Source organism: Mus caroli, chromosome 17 (assembly GCF_900094665.2).
Source record: "Mus caroli chromosome 17, CAROLI_EIJ_v1.1, whole genome shotgun sequence".
NCBI lineage: Eukaryota > Metazoa > Chordata > Mammalia > Rodentia > Muridae > Mus > Mus caroli.
In genome coordinates this window covers 42205342-42219749 of record NC_034586.1, presented here as the reverse complement: position 1 = coordinate 42219749, position 14408 = coordinate 42205342, and the positions used below count along the sequence as shown (strand labels likewise).

Genomic DNA, 14408 nt, shown 5'->3' with positions numbered 1-14408 from the left:
ACGGTGTCTTCTTGTTCCCATTCTTTCCATTCCTCATTTTTGATGCCCCCCCCCAATTCTGTGGCTTCCCCTGGAAGCAGGTTCCATAAGGGGAAAGCTGTTACATCTGGTCCTCATCACTTGTCAGTGGACCAGGCCGTTTCTCAGAGCATTAGTGAGCTGTCTTGGCTTTACTTTAGTCGTTTGTTAGTAACAAATGGCACCAGGGGTGTGTGCCCCACTGGTCTGATTTTCACATGACATCTCTGGGTCTTGATAGCCAAGAGACTTTTCTTGGTATCCAGCCAATCCTGACCCTCTGAACATGTGTGCTTGGATGGCCCAGGTTGAGGTACCAGGCGCTTTTCTACTAGGGAGAGTGGTCAGATTACAGATGGGGTACTCATGCCACGTGGAGGAGGGGCACTTTTTCCTCTGTGTATGCCACATATTTGCAGGGGTCGCAGATCCAGAAAAAGGCAATGGATGCGCTGCTGCTGGAGTTTGAAGTGACTGTGAGTCAAACGTGGGTCCTAGGAGCTGAACCTGGGCCTCTGGAAGCACACAGGGCACTTTAAATGGCTGAACAGGCCACTCTTTTTCCAAAGACAGAATCCTCTAGAACTTCCGATCCTTTGTGAAACACTTAAACACACACACACACACACACACACACCAAATTATTGTATTATTGTGTATAGGTGTCTGTGTACCACATGTATTTCTGGTGTGTGAGGAGGTAGGGAGCCTCCATGTGGATGCTGGGAACGGAACCTGGGTCCTTTCTACGAACAACAAGTGCTCTTAACCACTGAGCCAAGTCTCCAGTCCTGTGGAAGACTTTTATTAGCTGCTCCCGGCTCCAGCAGCCCGGGTCTTCACATCTGTTGAGGTTGCTGCCTCTCAGTTGGCTTTTGTTTCCTACAGTCTCCTGGTGGCCCGGGTGGCCTTCTTTGGCTCAGATTCCTGGCTCCCGGCTGCTGGTCCTCTGCCTCAGCCTCCAGGAAAGCTCTGTGGTTCCATGAGGGCTCCAGATGCTTGCCTGCCTCTTGTTTCTCTGTGTCCTGGGTGGGCCTCGTCAGAGCTGGCTGAGTGCGTAAGCTCGGGCTGTCCCGAGGGCGGCCTCCAGGTCAGCCGTGTGTCCAGTCCCCTGAGCTACCACTCTGGAGCCCCATGCCTTGCCTCCCATGTGGCTGCACACAGCCAGTGCCCAGGCTTCAGCTGTGAAGGTGGGCGTGGCACCCTGGGGGTGGGGGAGAGAATCACAAGGGGAAGAAGCTATGTGGAATAGTCCTCACTGCCTTTACCCATTCGATGGACCCTCAAGGATGCAGCCACCAGCCATGAGTACCCTCTCCCGGGCTGGGCCCAGGGAAGGGGCATTTGGTGAGGCAATTAGGAGCGAGCTGGACTGGGAATACGTATGGAAGTGATGAGCGTCTGAGACTTGTTTGCAAGGAACTGGGGCCTTGAGGCAGGTGACTAAGGAATTTCACAATGCCTTCTGGGAAAGGGAAGGGGGCATCTTTAGGGATGAGGAGAGACTGCCTCTATTCCTGTCATAGGTTATCTCCCTGTACCCTATATCTCCTGTCTGGAAGAATAAAAGAGGTGGAAACAGCTAGGCATGGGCCACTTCAGGTGGGTTCTTGGGACCCTCTTACCTGGGCCACCTGGCAGGCACACAGGACACTGCCAGTGGGCTGGGGGCTGAGCAGCAGCACGGATATGCTGGGGGCCTGTTTGCACAGCTGCCGCACGACCTTTACCAGCACCTGTATGAGGGTGACACAGTGACCCACCACTCCCCAGAGGCCCGGGACCTCCCAAGGCAGGATTTGACCTTCTGCAGGCCCCAGGCAGGTCACTGCATGGGCACTCACTGAGAGGGACTCGGCAGAGACAGTGTCCACAATCAGAGGCCCCTCCGAGTGTCGTTTCAACAGCTCCTGGGATTTCTCTGTAGCCTGTGGGGCAGAGGGGCCAGGGATGAATGCTCCATGTGTGAGCTGAGACCCAAACAGCCCCTCCCTCTCTCCCTCCCCTGCTCTCTCTATAAATGCCATTAACTCTGAGGAGATGTGGCAGGGGCTCTGCCTGGCATGGCCTGTTTTCTTGGGTCCCATCTGTGACCTTCTGTGACTGCCTTGGCTCTTCTATTCTGTCACAGGGCCCTATAACAGTTGCTGAAGGTGAGAGGAGGAAGACCAGATGGCGCAGATGGCCGGGGAGGGGACCAGGAACTAGCAGTCAAGGAGCAATTAAGACTGAACAACATTTGAATCAGGAGGCTGCCTAATGGGAATGGTGGCAGGTGGGGTGGTGGTGGTGGAGGGGTAGGAGCTGTGGCCAGGCAGAGGTGGGGAGTGGCTTGGTGATAAGGGACATGGGAGCACACCAAGTAGGATCCTGCAGCTGACTTCTATCCCAGTTCTGGAAGCTTCCTAGGGTGAGCGAGGTGATGTCCACAAGTACTGGGCATGGCTGACCTCCTCTTACCTGGCCCTTCTCCAGTTTCCGGATGGCAGTGTTGGCACGGCGCTGTAGCATCTTTAGTGTGGTCTGCAGCTCCTGCCGTTGCCACTGAGGTATCACAGCAGACTCTACTACCTATGGTCAGAGCCGTGTGTCACCCTTGCCCTTCTCCTGACTGACAGTGCCAGGGCGGACACTATACCTACCCTGAAGACAAACATCTAGACCGGCTGGAAGGCTGGGAGGGACAGGAAGGGTCCAGGAAGGGACAGAGGAGGGGACACGGCCAGTGGAGGGTAGGGACTGGAGTGGTGAGGGTGGCCCCTGACCTCGGTGAGACGTCCTATGTCCTTAGATAGCCGGTGAGCTTCTGGCAGGTCTCGGCTGCCCCGACTTAGTCGCTCGCTGGCTGCTTCCACCTCCTGAGACAGGCTCTGGCCTACCTCTCGGGCCTATGGGAGGGGACAAGAACGTGAAGGCATACAGTCACTCTCCTAGGACAGGGTCTCACACCTCACTACAGTCTGGGTAGTATTAGAAATGTTTGCTGGTTGGGGCCAGTCAAGGAACCAGGCCTAAATTAGCTGCTGCTAGCTGCCGGCAGATGCTACATCCCAGCAGTGTGTGTTACCACTGGGCATTGCTGAGCCTGGGTGTCAGCTGTGTGCTCCCCTCACCCCTCCACCCCCAACCCTCCATTCAGAAGTCTCCAGGGCTTCTAGTATTCTAACCTGTTGGGCCTGCTCCCCAGTAATGGCCAGTAGGCGAGTGATGCCCTTGACCAGCTGCCGATCCCCAATGATCACCAAGTCCCCCACGGCCCCAGTACTTAGCAGGTGCCTAGAGGAAGGCAGGGGAAGGGGTGATAAGGGAGAAGTCCGAGCCCAAAGCAAGGGATGGTGGCTGCCAAGGTTAAGGGAGGACGAGGATCCAGGGCTCAGGGGCAGGGTGACCCAAGAGTGACTCACGTCCCACAGCACAGCTCCACGGAGGTGTGCATTGCAGCCTGGGAGGCTGGCCCCAGTGCGTGGGCAACAGGAACCCCAACGGACACCACCCGGACGGGGTCTGGGTACACCTGAGAGGAAGGCGGGGCAAGGGCCATCAGCTGCCTGCAACGGACAAGGGAAGCCTTCCGGGATTACCGTCTACGACTCACCTCATCCAGTGAGCGAAGGCCGGGGATGCGGGCAGTGTGTGCCAGGGGCACTTCCTCCATGAACACAGGCTTATCCTGCCCCACGACTTCCTGCACGTAGCTCTCTACCGTCCGTAGCTGCTCTGTGGTCAGTGGGGTCTGGGAGGGTGGGGACACAGAGCGACAGGTTTGGTAACTGCTTCTGCCCACAAGGTGAGGAGTAGCTGGAGGTGAAAGTACTGTCCTGAATAGGGTGGCCTTGCTGAGATGAGGGTCCAAGGAACAGTACCGTGGTACTGACCCATAGCCCCGGGTCCTTGACACTGGTCGATCCTAGTCTGTCTTGGAGCATGTCACTTCCCATAAAGTCCGTCCGTCTTTCTGTGTCCAGCTCACCTGGGTGGCCACGTCAAAGCGCAGCCGCTCGGGGTTGAGATGGGAGCCCCGCTGCTCGGTGGTCGGTCCGAGGGTCTGCCGAAGGGCCCAGCTCAGCAGGTGGGTGGCCGTGTGCTTCACCATGCAACCCATTCGCCAGGCCTGGAACACTTTTGTTACCCAGGGTCCTGGGGGAGGGCCGGGGAGGGGTGGGGGTGGGGCTACAAGACATCAAGAGCGGCCGGAGTAGGCGCCTTACCGTATCTACATACAGCTGCACTTGATCCCCCACCTGTAGGTGCTCGGGAGCCATGGCCTCATGCAGGATAAAACCCCCACAGAGCTGAGCCCCGGCCACAGGGAACAACACATCCTGGGGAGAGAGGAGGTAGTCAGACAACTGCTTGTGGTCATGTCTCGCCACTGGTGTGGCCTCACATCTGCCTCCCACGGGAGCCATCCCCGGGGTGTCTGACGCTCACCTGCTGCCCTGTACGGACAAGGTAGCCTCGGTCTGAAGCCTGACCCCCTTGTTCAGCGTAGAAGTTGGTTCTGTCTAATAGGAGGCCACAGCGCTGGCCTGCTCCCACGGAGGCCACGGCCGTCCCAGTCTCTGAATACAGCTGTAACACCCGGGCCTCACAGAGGCCAAACTCTGCCGGAAGCAGAAGGATTTATCAGTGTTAGGGCCCCAGGGATGTGATGATGGGTTTGGGATGAGGCTTTAGAGGGTGAAGGAGAAGGCATTTCCAGATGAAGGAGGTAGAGACCCCTGCTGGATACTTTGGGCAATGCAAGAGGCTGGTGGCTATCATTTCTCTCCTTCCCAGTCAAGGTCAGGTAAGCTTGTGCCTACCAGCCTGGGTCTAGGTTCTCACCGTAATCCCCGTTGGGGTGAAGAGAATAGTTATACTTGGGGCTGTCATCAGTTGGGGGTATGCCTTGACGGTGCAGCTCCTCCAGTGCGTGGACATCAAGACACAATCGGTCCTCCTGATCTGCCTCTGCCTGCTGGGCCCGGTGCTGCAATACAATCGTGTGTGGGTGTGTCAGGGAGGTGTTGAGGGGGTGCCAGGTGCACAGAGAACTCCATGGGATAGGACTTGAGCCTTTGAAAGCCCTGTCTCTGTGGACCCTGCAGCTTGCGTGGAATGAGACCTTAAGGGGGTTTGCTGACCTCTAGAGAGCTATCTTAGGTGACTAGTAATTTAGACAGGCCAGGGGCCTCAGGGTCAGGTCTCTGCCCACAAGCACCCCTGGCCCTTTCTTCTGCTTCTGTTTGGTCACTGGAGCTGATGCTCCTCTCTATAGACCGAGCAGGGCCCGTGGTTCTGTCTCCTTACCTCTAAGGGCTGAGGGAGGAATGGCCGGGTCACTGCCGAGCCTGGCGGCCTGTACCTGAGCCTCCTTCTTGGCTAGCTGCTCCACTCCTGCTGTGTCCAGCTTCACCTCCTTCTCCTCCAGCATCAGCTCCACCAGGTCCAGGGGAATCCCCAGATTCCCAGACAGCGACAATGACCAGGCCACTTCGGCTGAGGAAACAGAGCAGAGGGTTGAGGGTGGGAGTGGCAGATCAAAGGGAAGAGAAGGAAGTAAGCCAGCTTAGGGTTTTTTTCAGCCACACGAACCCCTCTAGTGTGTGAGGAGCCATCTTGAAACTTTGAAACTTCAGGTTCCAAGGTCGGATAAAGATGAGAACTCAATGCATTTTGGTGGTCTCAGTTTAAGCATGAAGCTGACTTTGGTAAGAAGGGCTGGGGGGGGTGGGTGGTTGGGAGAGGGGGTGGCAGGGCAGGGTTCCTGTGGTGCTCAGGTTTAAAGCAACTGGGAGAAACTTCTGGCAGAAGCTGGGACTGGGACTGGGGGCGGGGTGTGTGAGTCTGAAGTCCCTGGTAGGCCAAAAGCTCTGGGCCTCCGCTCACCCTGGCGAGCCTGAGAATCCCTTTGCTTTGGCCAGGTTCCCAACTCACCAGGGAACAAATCAGAAGGGCCCAGGCGCTTGACGGTGCGATCGATGATCCGCCGGCCTCGCTGCAGGGAGGCCAGGAAGGCTGCCTCATCCTCTGACACCAGGCTGGCTATCTGAACGGAGGCAGGGCAGGGAGTGGATCTGGGTTACCTTGGAGACGATGGGGCTTCTCCCTACAACTCTCGGGCAGCCTCCCCGCCCCCACCCACCCTCCCCACCTAGATCAATACCTTGACTGAGTTCTTCTCAAGTTCGGGATAAGCAGATCCCTAGGGGTGTGGGAGAGAAGAGATAAACAGCCCACCCTTCCTCCGTACTGGCATCAAGGGACACCTGCCCAGGGGGCTCAGATGCTTTGAGAACTGGGGAGGGACTCAAATAAGGAAGTGACTTCCCAGTGGGGTAGGCATATAAGTGGAAGGGAACTCTGAGGTCAAAGGTCCAGCACCCTGAATGAATGTCCTTCCAAGGTCCCCCTGCTTTTTTTGAGCAAGACCAGCTCTCTCAGCCTCCTTGATGGGGTGCAGGACTGGACAGTGAGGGTGGGCACAGCTGGGGCTCAGTGGTAGGCTCCCAAGGGCTCAGAGGGCCTGCAGAAAGGAGAAGGTTCTCTACTTACCAGTGTCTCTACCACCACTGGCACCAGGCTGCCTAGAAAACCAGGTGGTGCCTGCAAGACCTCTGTGGAATAGCGCACAGCTCGGCGGAGAATCCGACGGAGAACGAGCCTGGAGGGTTTCAGAGCACAGACGTGACCGCCTAGCATCATCCAGCCAGCAATACGGGGAGTGGGATGCTTGCCTATTCCCTCTGAGCTCTTGACCTGACTTCACCTCCCCATTTCCTCCCCTCCCAGCCCTGCCCTTACTCACGGGGCACCTGACATCCCCGGGGAGACACCGTCAGCAATGCAGACACTGAGTGTGCGGATGTGATCGGCTACCACTCGGTACGCTGTGTCTATCCGGCCCTCATCTGCTGCCCCTACCCGGCCAGAGTAAGGGGGAGCCCCGCAGCTCTGTAAAGCAGGAGAGTAGCCACAGGTGTTGGGTCTGCCTGACCTGGCCCAGGTACATGCTTGTCCTCAGCCATAAAACTGACCACCACATCCTGTAGGAACGAACGCTGCACTCGTGAGAAAACTCCAAGAAATCAAGACAAATGTGACCCTAGTTTCTTCAAAACACAAGAGCTGTTCTTGGAACGTGTTTTCATGCTCCTCAAGGGGTAGTGGATAGGAGTGAGTTTACTCCCACTGTTATTCATACTCCTCTATAGAAAAAATGGTTTGGTCACATGTGGGTTGCACACTTGCGACTGTGACCCCCTACTCTTGCAAGAAGGTGATTCGTTTTATCAATAAATTGTCTGATACTCTGAATAAAGTTGGTTATTGCATCTGTCTGCCTCATTTTTAGGTTCCACTCTCCCAGGTTCTCGCCACAACCAGAGTAGTAAGCAATGCCTAGAATGGTCTTCCCAGCACTGGAGAGGCAGAGGCAGGCAGATCTCTGAGTTTGAGACCAACCTAGTATACAGAGCAAATTAGAGCATGGCCAGAGCTATACAGAGAGGCCCTGTCTTGAAAAAAATCAAATACAAAAACCAACAAAACAAAACAAAACAAAATGAACAACAACAACAAAAACAACTTAAAAAACCCAAACAAATCCAACCCCCAAAGCAACAGGATGGCCTTTTGGAAAAGCCAACGGTGGCATAGGACTCCCTGGACCTTGTGGGGCTAGTGCTGAGTATTAAAAGGCCCACAGTGGCCATCACCTGCTCAGTTTCCATGGTCAGAGCATCCCTGAAGCACACCCCATCTCTGCTGGCTGGGTTTGTGTCAACGTGACACAAGCTAGTGTCATCTTGGAAAAAGGAATCCCCACTGAGAAACTGTCTCACCGTACTGTCCTGTGGGCAAGCCTGCGGTGTTATTTACTTGATTAATGATGGATGTGGGAGGACCCAGCCCACTGTGGGCAGAGCAATTCCTAGGCTGCTGGTGGTGGTCCTGGGTCCTATAAGAAACAGGCTGAATGCAGGGCGTGGTGACGCACGCCTTTAATCCCAGCACTCGGGAGGCAGAGGCAGGCGGATTTCTAGTCCGAGGCCAGCCTGGTCTACAAAGTGAGTTCCAGGGCAGCCAGGGCTACACAGAGAAACCTGTCTCGAAAAACAAGAAACAGGCTGAACAAGTCACAGTGAGCAAGCTTGTAAGCAGCTCTCCACCATAGCCTTTGCTTCAGTTCCTGCCCTGACTTCCATTGAAGTGACTATGATATAGAAATGTAACTGAAATAAATCCTTTTCTCACCAACTTGCTTAAGTCATGGTGTTTATTATGGCTATAGAAGTCCTAAAACACCACCCATCCCTAAAACAACTTCTCTAGAAGGTGCTATCACTGTTGCTTACTTTATTTTTTATTGATTTATTAAGACAGGGTCTTATGACATACCCCTAGCTGACCTAGAACTTGCTATGCAGACCAAGCAGGCCTTGAACTCAGAGACTGGCTTGCACATGCCTGGCCTCACACTTGCTTTAAAGAAGAAGAAAAGGGTTTGGGAATGTGACTCAGTTGACAGAATGCTTACTTTACATGCATGTAGCCCTGTGTTTAACCCCCTAGCACTGCATAAAACTGGGCACAGAGATCTAGTCCAGTAACCCCAGAACTTGGAAGGAAAAGGTGGGAGGCTCAGGAGTTCAAAGCCATCCTTGGCTACCTGGCAAGTTCAAGGGCAGCTTAGAATACATGAGACTGTTTAATTAAAAAACAAACAAACAAACCCAAACATCTATCTATATCTATCTATCTATCTATCTATCTATCTATCTATCTATCTATCTATCTATCTGGAGCAGATGTGAAGTCTGGGGGCAGGCTGGTATGACTCCCCCCCCCCCCCGCCCTGCGCTGTTTGCCTCTCTGATCTTCCTAGAGGTGACGGTCAGGGGTCAGGGAGTGGGAATAGAGGAAGCTGGTATACACTCAAACATGCCACAGCATGCTACTTAATCTGCCACTCCCTATGCTGCTTAAGCCATTCCCCCAGACCCACCCATTGATGGATCACTTCGGTGAGATATCTTGTTTCTTTGATAGTGTCCACTCTTCAGCCACCATCTAACCTGCACCCTGCGCTGGTTTCCTCCTGGATTAATAACTTGGAGCAGTGGCTCTCTGGCTTTTGTTGGGATCTGGCTCTGGCTCATCCTCCCTGTGGGAGGATGCTTGACAGCTCCTGCATCCCCTCCACCCGAGCCTTTCTCCCCGGGCACAGAATAAAAGCCTCACTTTGGACTTCAAGACCCCATAAGATGTGACTCCGGCTATCTTCTTTGCAGGAGACTATCTGTAAAACTGTCCTTTCCCCCCAGCACAGGCCACTTAGCCATAGGATTTTAAAGCTGCTTTCCATCAACAGGTAACATCTATTTCCCTATCTCTTGAGCCTGAACTTTCCCTATCTCTGGGCCAGTGACTTTTTCTGGCTAGCAGAATACAGGAGAAAGGAATCTGAGTGTGGTGTTGCAGGCCTGTTATACCAGAATTTATGATCTGGAAGCAAGAGTATCGAGGTCACCCCTGGCTATTCAGCAAGTCTGAGGCCAGTCTGGGATCCAAGAAGGCCTATCTCAAAAAAGAAAAAGAAATATAACGGAAGGATACCTCACTTCTGTCTTCCTTCTTGGATCCTTGCTGAGCTGGGATGAGGACAGGCCTGAGCTGGAGCCAGCTAGCCAGAGGATAGCACATAGCTTAGCTACCCATGCTGTCCCAGGCTGACAGTCAACCAATGCCTAGAGGTAGAACTGCCTCATACCCAACCGTGGATGTTTGGATGAGCTCATGGGATACTAAGAAAATGACCCAGGAAAGGTGGCCTGGCCTGTGCCACGGCCCACAGACTCCTGAACCGGATGTCAGGAGCCTTACTACACTGGTGTGCTACCCAGGAAAAGAGCTCTTGGGGCATGGGCTCCACCCGCATCTCATAGGATTCGACCTCAGCTACCTGGCTGTCTTCCCCCAAAAGCAGGAATTACTAGAAGGGCCCAGAAAGGAAAAGGAGGTCCCTAGCTTAGGATCTAATTTACACTTCCTGTTGGCTGAGAGCCAAGAAACTTCAGGACAATTGATAAAACTGAAGCCACCTAGAGATAGAACTTGTGTTTGTAAAGACTTTTCAAACAGTGCTGTTAAAAGCAACACATTAGGTAGGAGCCGGAGAGATGAAGAATGCTTGCTGCTTTTCCCGAGGGCCTGAGTTTGGTTCCTAGCACCCACACTGGGTGGCTCACAACCACCTGTGACTCCAGCTGCAGGTGGTCTGATGCCTTCTTCTGGTCTCTGTGGGTATACACAGACACACACAGAGACACACATGACACTTACATGCTCACAGACACACATACAGACAGACATATACACATGACATACACAGACAGATAAATATACACACAGACACATACACGCGATATAGACAGACAGACAGACAGATACACACACACACACAGATATCTCCATATCTTTTCTATTTGAGCCTCTGTACCAAGCATAAAGGTTTTGGATGAGGGAAGCAAGTTAAGCCACACCCACCTGCAGCAACCTCTTTCTTATTGCCACCTTAAAGAAAATGGTAGGCCCTCTACCAAAAGCCCTATTCTATCTCCCCTAACACACTAGACTCCTCATGTGCCTAGATGCCAGGAGAGTGGCAGCTGTTACTCTTAATTTCCCGAGTCGGTCTACAGGCTCAGGACACCAGACTCCAGGACACTAGAGGGCTAACAGTATAGTGGATGCAGTCAAACAGATGTGCCTTTTTCATGATGTCCTGACATTCTCTGAGAAGCATATTCCTCCTCTGGGATACAGGACTATGCTGTGGATTACTTATCAACTACGTGGGATGAAGGCCTTTGCCTTCCTCTAAGACCTCTTAAGAAAGGACCCTCACTCAGCCTTGGAGAATGGTGTTGGGGCCTGAACTCTCTTCAGAGTCCTGCCATGCTCCTGACTGTGAAGTTAATAAATCTTTTAATAACTTTTTTACCCAAATAGACGATCTGCCTCAGTGTCCACTTGAGCCCCACGCCCAGAACCTTTCATAAAGGACACATGCACATTTTGAATGGATGAGGGGAAGAGTGAGGGCATCAGGCAGCAGTAGACTTGATACCCTGGGGTCCTTGGTCTGTACTGTCCACCACATGTTGGGAATACTCTTAAGTTCTCAACAATACCAGGGGAGGAGGGGCTGGGGAGATGGCTCGGCTAGTAGAGTGTTTACCTCACAAGCACCAGGACCCAACTTTGACCTCTACAACCCATGTACAATTGCTGGCACAGTGGCATATGCTTATAATGCCAATACCGGGGACACACACACCTGGAAAACTATAAAAAAAAACAACGGGGCTGAGGCAGAAGGGGGCTCACCTGGTGTATGGCGTCGAGCAGTGGAGAGAAGAGGTCAGTGTCGTAGGTGGAACGTTTGCCCTGCAGGATGGCCACCAGCCTTTCCAGGCCCATTCCTGTGTCTACATGTCGCTGCGGCAGCAGCTGCAGGCTTCCATCTGCCTCTCTGGCCAGGAAAAGTGTGAAAGGTGAGGCCAACTGAGTCTGGTAGGTCTGAGGCTGGTGCTCGAGTTCAGCAGAAACCTGATAACCCACGGCGTGAGAGTAGCAGGGACCTGAGGGCAGATGGACCTAGACATGCCCGCTAAGACAGAGTCTTTGTCTTTAGAGAGACCTGCCAAGCAAGATACGTTAGAAGAAATCCATAGGATTCCCCAAGCTTAACTCCATTGTATGACAGGAGGCCAGAGAGCATCAGTAACTAACTAGTCCAGGCTAACTAGTCCAGGTTGTCATGGACAAGGACAAAAATTAGATCAGTTTTTCTTTTAAAAAAGCGTTTAAATTCAGCCAACAACTAATGGTAGCCATGGCCACCATTACCTGTAATGTTGCATGAAGACCAGATTCCAAAGCTCTACCAGCTGGGGGCTTCCCACGTCCCCAGCCAGGTCATAGTGGATCTCAGTACAAGGCCCACAAGGCCCAGTGTCTCCCATCTCCCAGAAGTTCTCTTGTGGTCCGAAGGAGAGCACACGGCTGGCAGGCACTCTGGGGGAGAGAGCCATATAAGTGGTGGGAGACTGGCATGCTCAGAAGCTGGCAACCTCACCCTCCCTGCCTCCCGCTATGACAACCTCTCACCCAAGTCCAGCTCAGGAAGAAGGGTCCTAGGGCTGAGCGACATACAGCATGCTGGCACATGCCGAACTCATGAGGGTTTATACTGACCGTCTGCTTTCCACTCTTCCCATTGCCAGTGGGGGACAGAAGAAGGGGCCTGACTTACCCCAAGCTTAGCCAGATGTCTCTGGTCTCCAGGTCTGGGTCCAGTCCTGTCTGGGAGTCACCACTGAAGTAGGAGACCCACAACCTGTCCTCAGGGATCCCGTAGACTTGAGTCAGAAGTTCCCAGGCCATGCTACAAGCTTCCTCCTGTAGGCAAAACCACCGCGGGGGTGGAGAGATGTGACATTGGGGCCACCCAAGGTCATGAGACCAAGACAAAAACCATTCCCACTACCCACCCTAGTTTCAGATCAGGCCACGTCCATTTCTGCCTTGAGTTTTTCCTGTCCCCATTCTTACAAGCCTACCTTCTTTCCAGACCCAGATGAATTCCATCTTCTCCTTAAGCCTCTCAACCCACACACCCTGGGGACTTTATGTCCAATGACAATCTCAATACAGCTGCCTGCCTCAGCTAACTTTTAAACAGCCATTAAGCAGGAGACAGCCCCTTCCTTCAATCAGGGAAGTGAGGCATATTCTTTCCTAATGGATGTCGTGTGTGTGTGTGTGTGTATGTGTGTGCCCGTGTATGTGTGGTATACACACCTGTAACATGTGGACATGTGCTTGTGAATGCCAGAGGACAACTATGGGTGACTTACTTAGGAGCTAATTTTTGTTTACAACAGGGTCTCTCATTAGCTTGGGACTTTGATGTAGGCCAGACTAGCTTGTCTGTGAACTTCTTCAGGGATCTGTTTCCATCTCCCATCTGGCCATTCCAGCATCATAGGCACACACCGTTAGCCTGCACTTTAAATGCGAGTTCTGGGGGATCCACAAGCACTTTACCAACTGAGTCATCTTTCTGTCTCCCCTATAACACACTGTGTTTAGCTCTTGGTCACAACATCCAGCACTCAGGGTTCAAAGACTTTAACTCTAGAGCTCCCTGGAAACTCGCCTTAAAATATTCACCCCCGAAAGCCCAGTTGCCAAGCATCTCGAAAAACGTATGATGAGAGAGATCACGGCCCACATCCTCCAGGTCGTTATGGCGTCCTCCAGCCCTGACACACTTCTGGCTATTAGCAACACGTCGGAAGCCTGCCATCTCGCTTCGTGGATCCACTGTGCCCAGGAAGATGGGCTTGAACTAGAAGCACATAAAAGCCGGGAAGGGTAGAGTAAGAGGTAAATGAACTTAAACAAGAGACTCTGCCTAGTACAAAGTAGTAAAATTTACAGATAAGGAAGTGGTTGGACAGAATCAAAGCTTCAAGAATATTACCAAGCACCTAGCAGGAGTGCAATAAATGTCTACTTAATGGATGAATTTTATTTATTTAAATAGTCTTCCACTCGGAGCCTGCCCCTCAGGGCTTCACAGCTGCTATCCAGAGATAATAAACTTAATTTCTCTCCACAAGTTTCCAAACTAATTCCCCAAGACCTAACCAGGCCCCCACCCCATTTTACCCAGCCCCTCTTCCACTCAGAGTTCCGCCCCTCACTTTTTTGGTCCAATCCTGAAGCGCTTTTCTCAGGCTGACTCCCGAGCTCCGCCCCCGATCAATGTGGCCCCGCCCCCACCTGGTTCATGCCTGCATTGACGAAAAGCAGGCTGGGGTCGCCGCGCGGCCTCACGGTAGCGGAGGGCACGAGCCGGTGGCCGTGGCGATCTCGGAAGAAGCTCAGGAAGGCGTCCCGCACGGCCGCTCCGTGGGGTGGACCGGGTTCGGTTGAGAAAGGCTGCCATGGGCACGACCTCCCAATGGCTCGCCGCAGCTTACCGGCTGCGGCAGCCAACGCCACCGCCATCTTAGCTCCGGGCAACGGCTTCGCGCGGTCCAAGAGTGACGTTCGAAAGGACGCCTAGTGTTTCCTACAGCGGCCCCTGGCGGGTGGAAGACTTAGGGGGCAAGTCTCAGCTTCTAGTGAAAGTGGTTCCCCAAGAAGGGGACTTCTTTCCCTAGCGAGCGGCTCAGCATACCACTTTGCACAAAGTAGGCCCTTAATTCATCCAGGATTGAACAGATAATTATAAAAAGATCATTACATGCTAGGCTGTATTTTGAACGTTAGTAGCAATATTAACACAATGCCTCTGCTTCCAAAATCTGTATTCTGGCAGTAATGGTTGTTGT

General features: G+C 53.1%; 1 protein-coding gene across 1 annotated transcript; it reads right to left on the bottom strand.

Annotated features, from left to right (window-relative positions):
* Positions 1 to 651: 651 nt before the first annotated feature.
* Positions 652 to 14111, bottom strand: Aars2 (alanyl-tRNA synthetase 2, mitochondrial). Its single transcript, XM_021149720.2, has 22 exons — positions 13855 to 14111; positions 13226 to 13417; positions 12320 to 12465; positions 11914 to 12081; positions 11392 to 11536; positions 6809 to 6954; positions 6556 to 6664; positions 6167 to 6205; positions 5938 to 6049; positions 5366 to 5499; positions 4846 to 4990; positions 4450 to 4622; positions 4227 to 4340; positions 3989 to 4129; positions 3614 to 3751; positions 3423 to 3532; positions 3186 to 3294; positions 2784 to 2906; positions 2479 to 2589; positions 1863 to 1946; positions 1644 to 1754; positions 652 to 1222 (listed from the first exon to the last, which is right to left on the bottom strand). Exons 1-22 carry the CDS (start codon positions 14080 to 14082, stop codon positions 1058 to 1060), a joined length of 2943 nt encoding a protein of 980 aa, XP_021005379.1. The 5' UTR covers positions 14083 to 14111; the 3' UTR covers positions 652 to 1057.
* Between the last annotated feature and the right edge of the window lie 297 nt (positions 14112 to 14408).

Excerpts from the sequence above, each read along its gene's own strand:
- Aars2 (XM_021149720.2), bottom strand. The coding sequence starts at position 14,082 with ATGGCGGTGGCGTTGGCTGCCGCAGCCGGTAAGCTGCGGCGAGCCATT. Across the intron at positions 11,537-11,913 it reads GTCTTCATGCAACATTACAG|AGAGGCAGATGGAAGCCTGC; the intron begins GTAATGGTGGCC and ends TTTCCTGGCCAG. Across the intron at positions 3,533-3,613 it reads GCCTTCGCTCACTGGATGAG|GTGTACCCAGACCCCGTCCG; the intron begins GTGAGTCGTAGA and ends CCTTCCTCTCAG.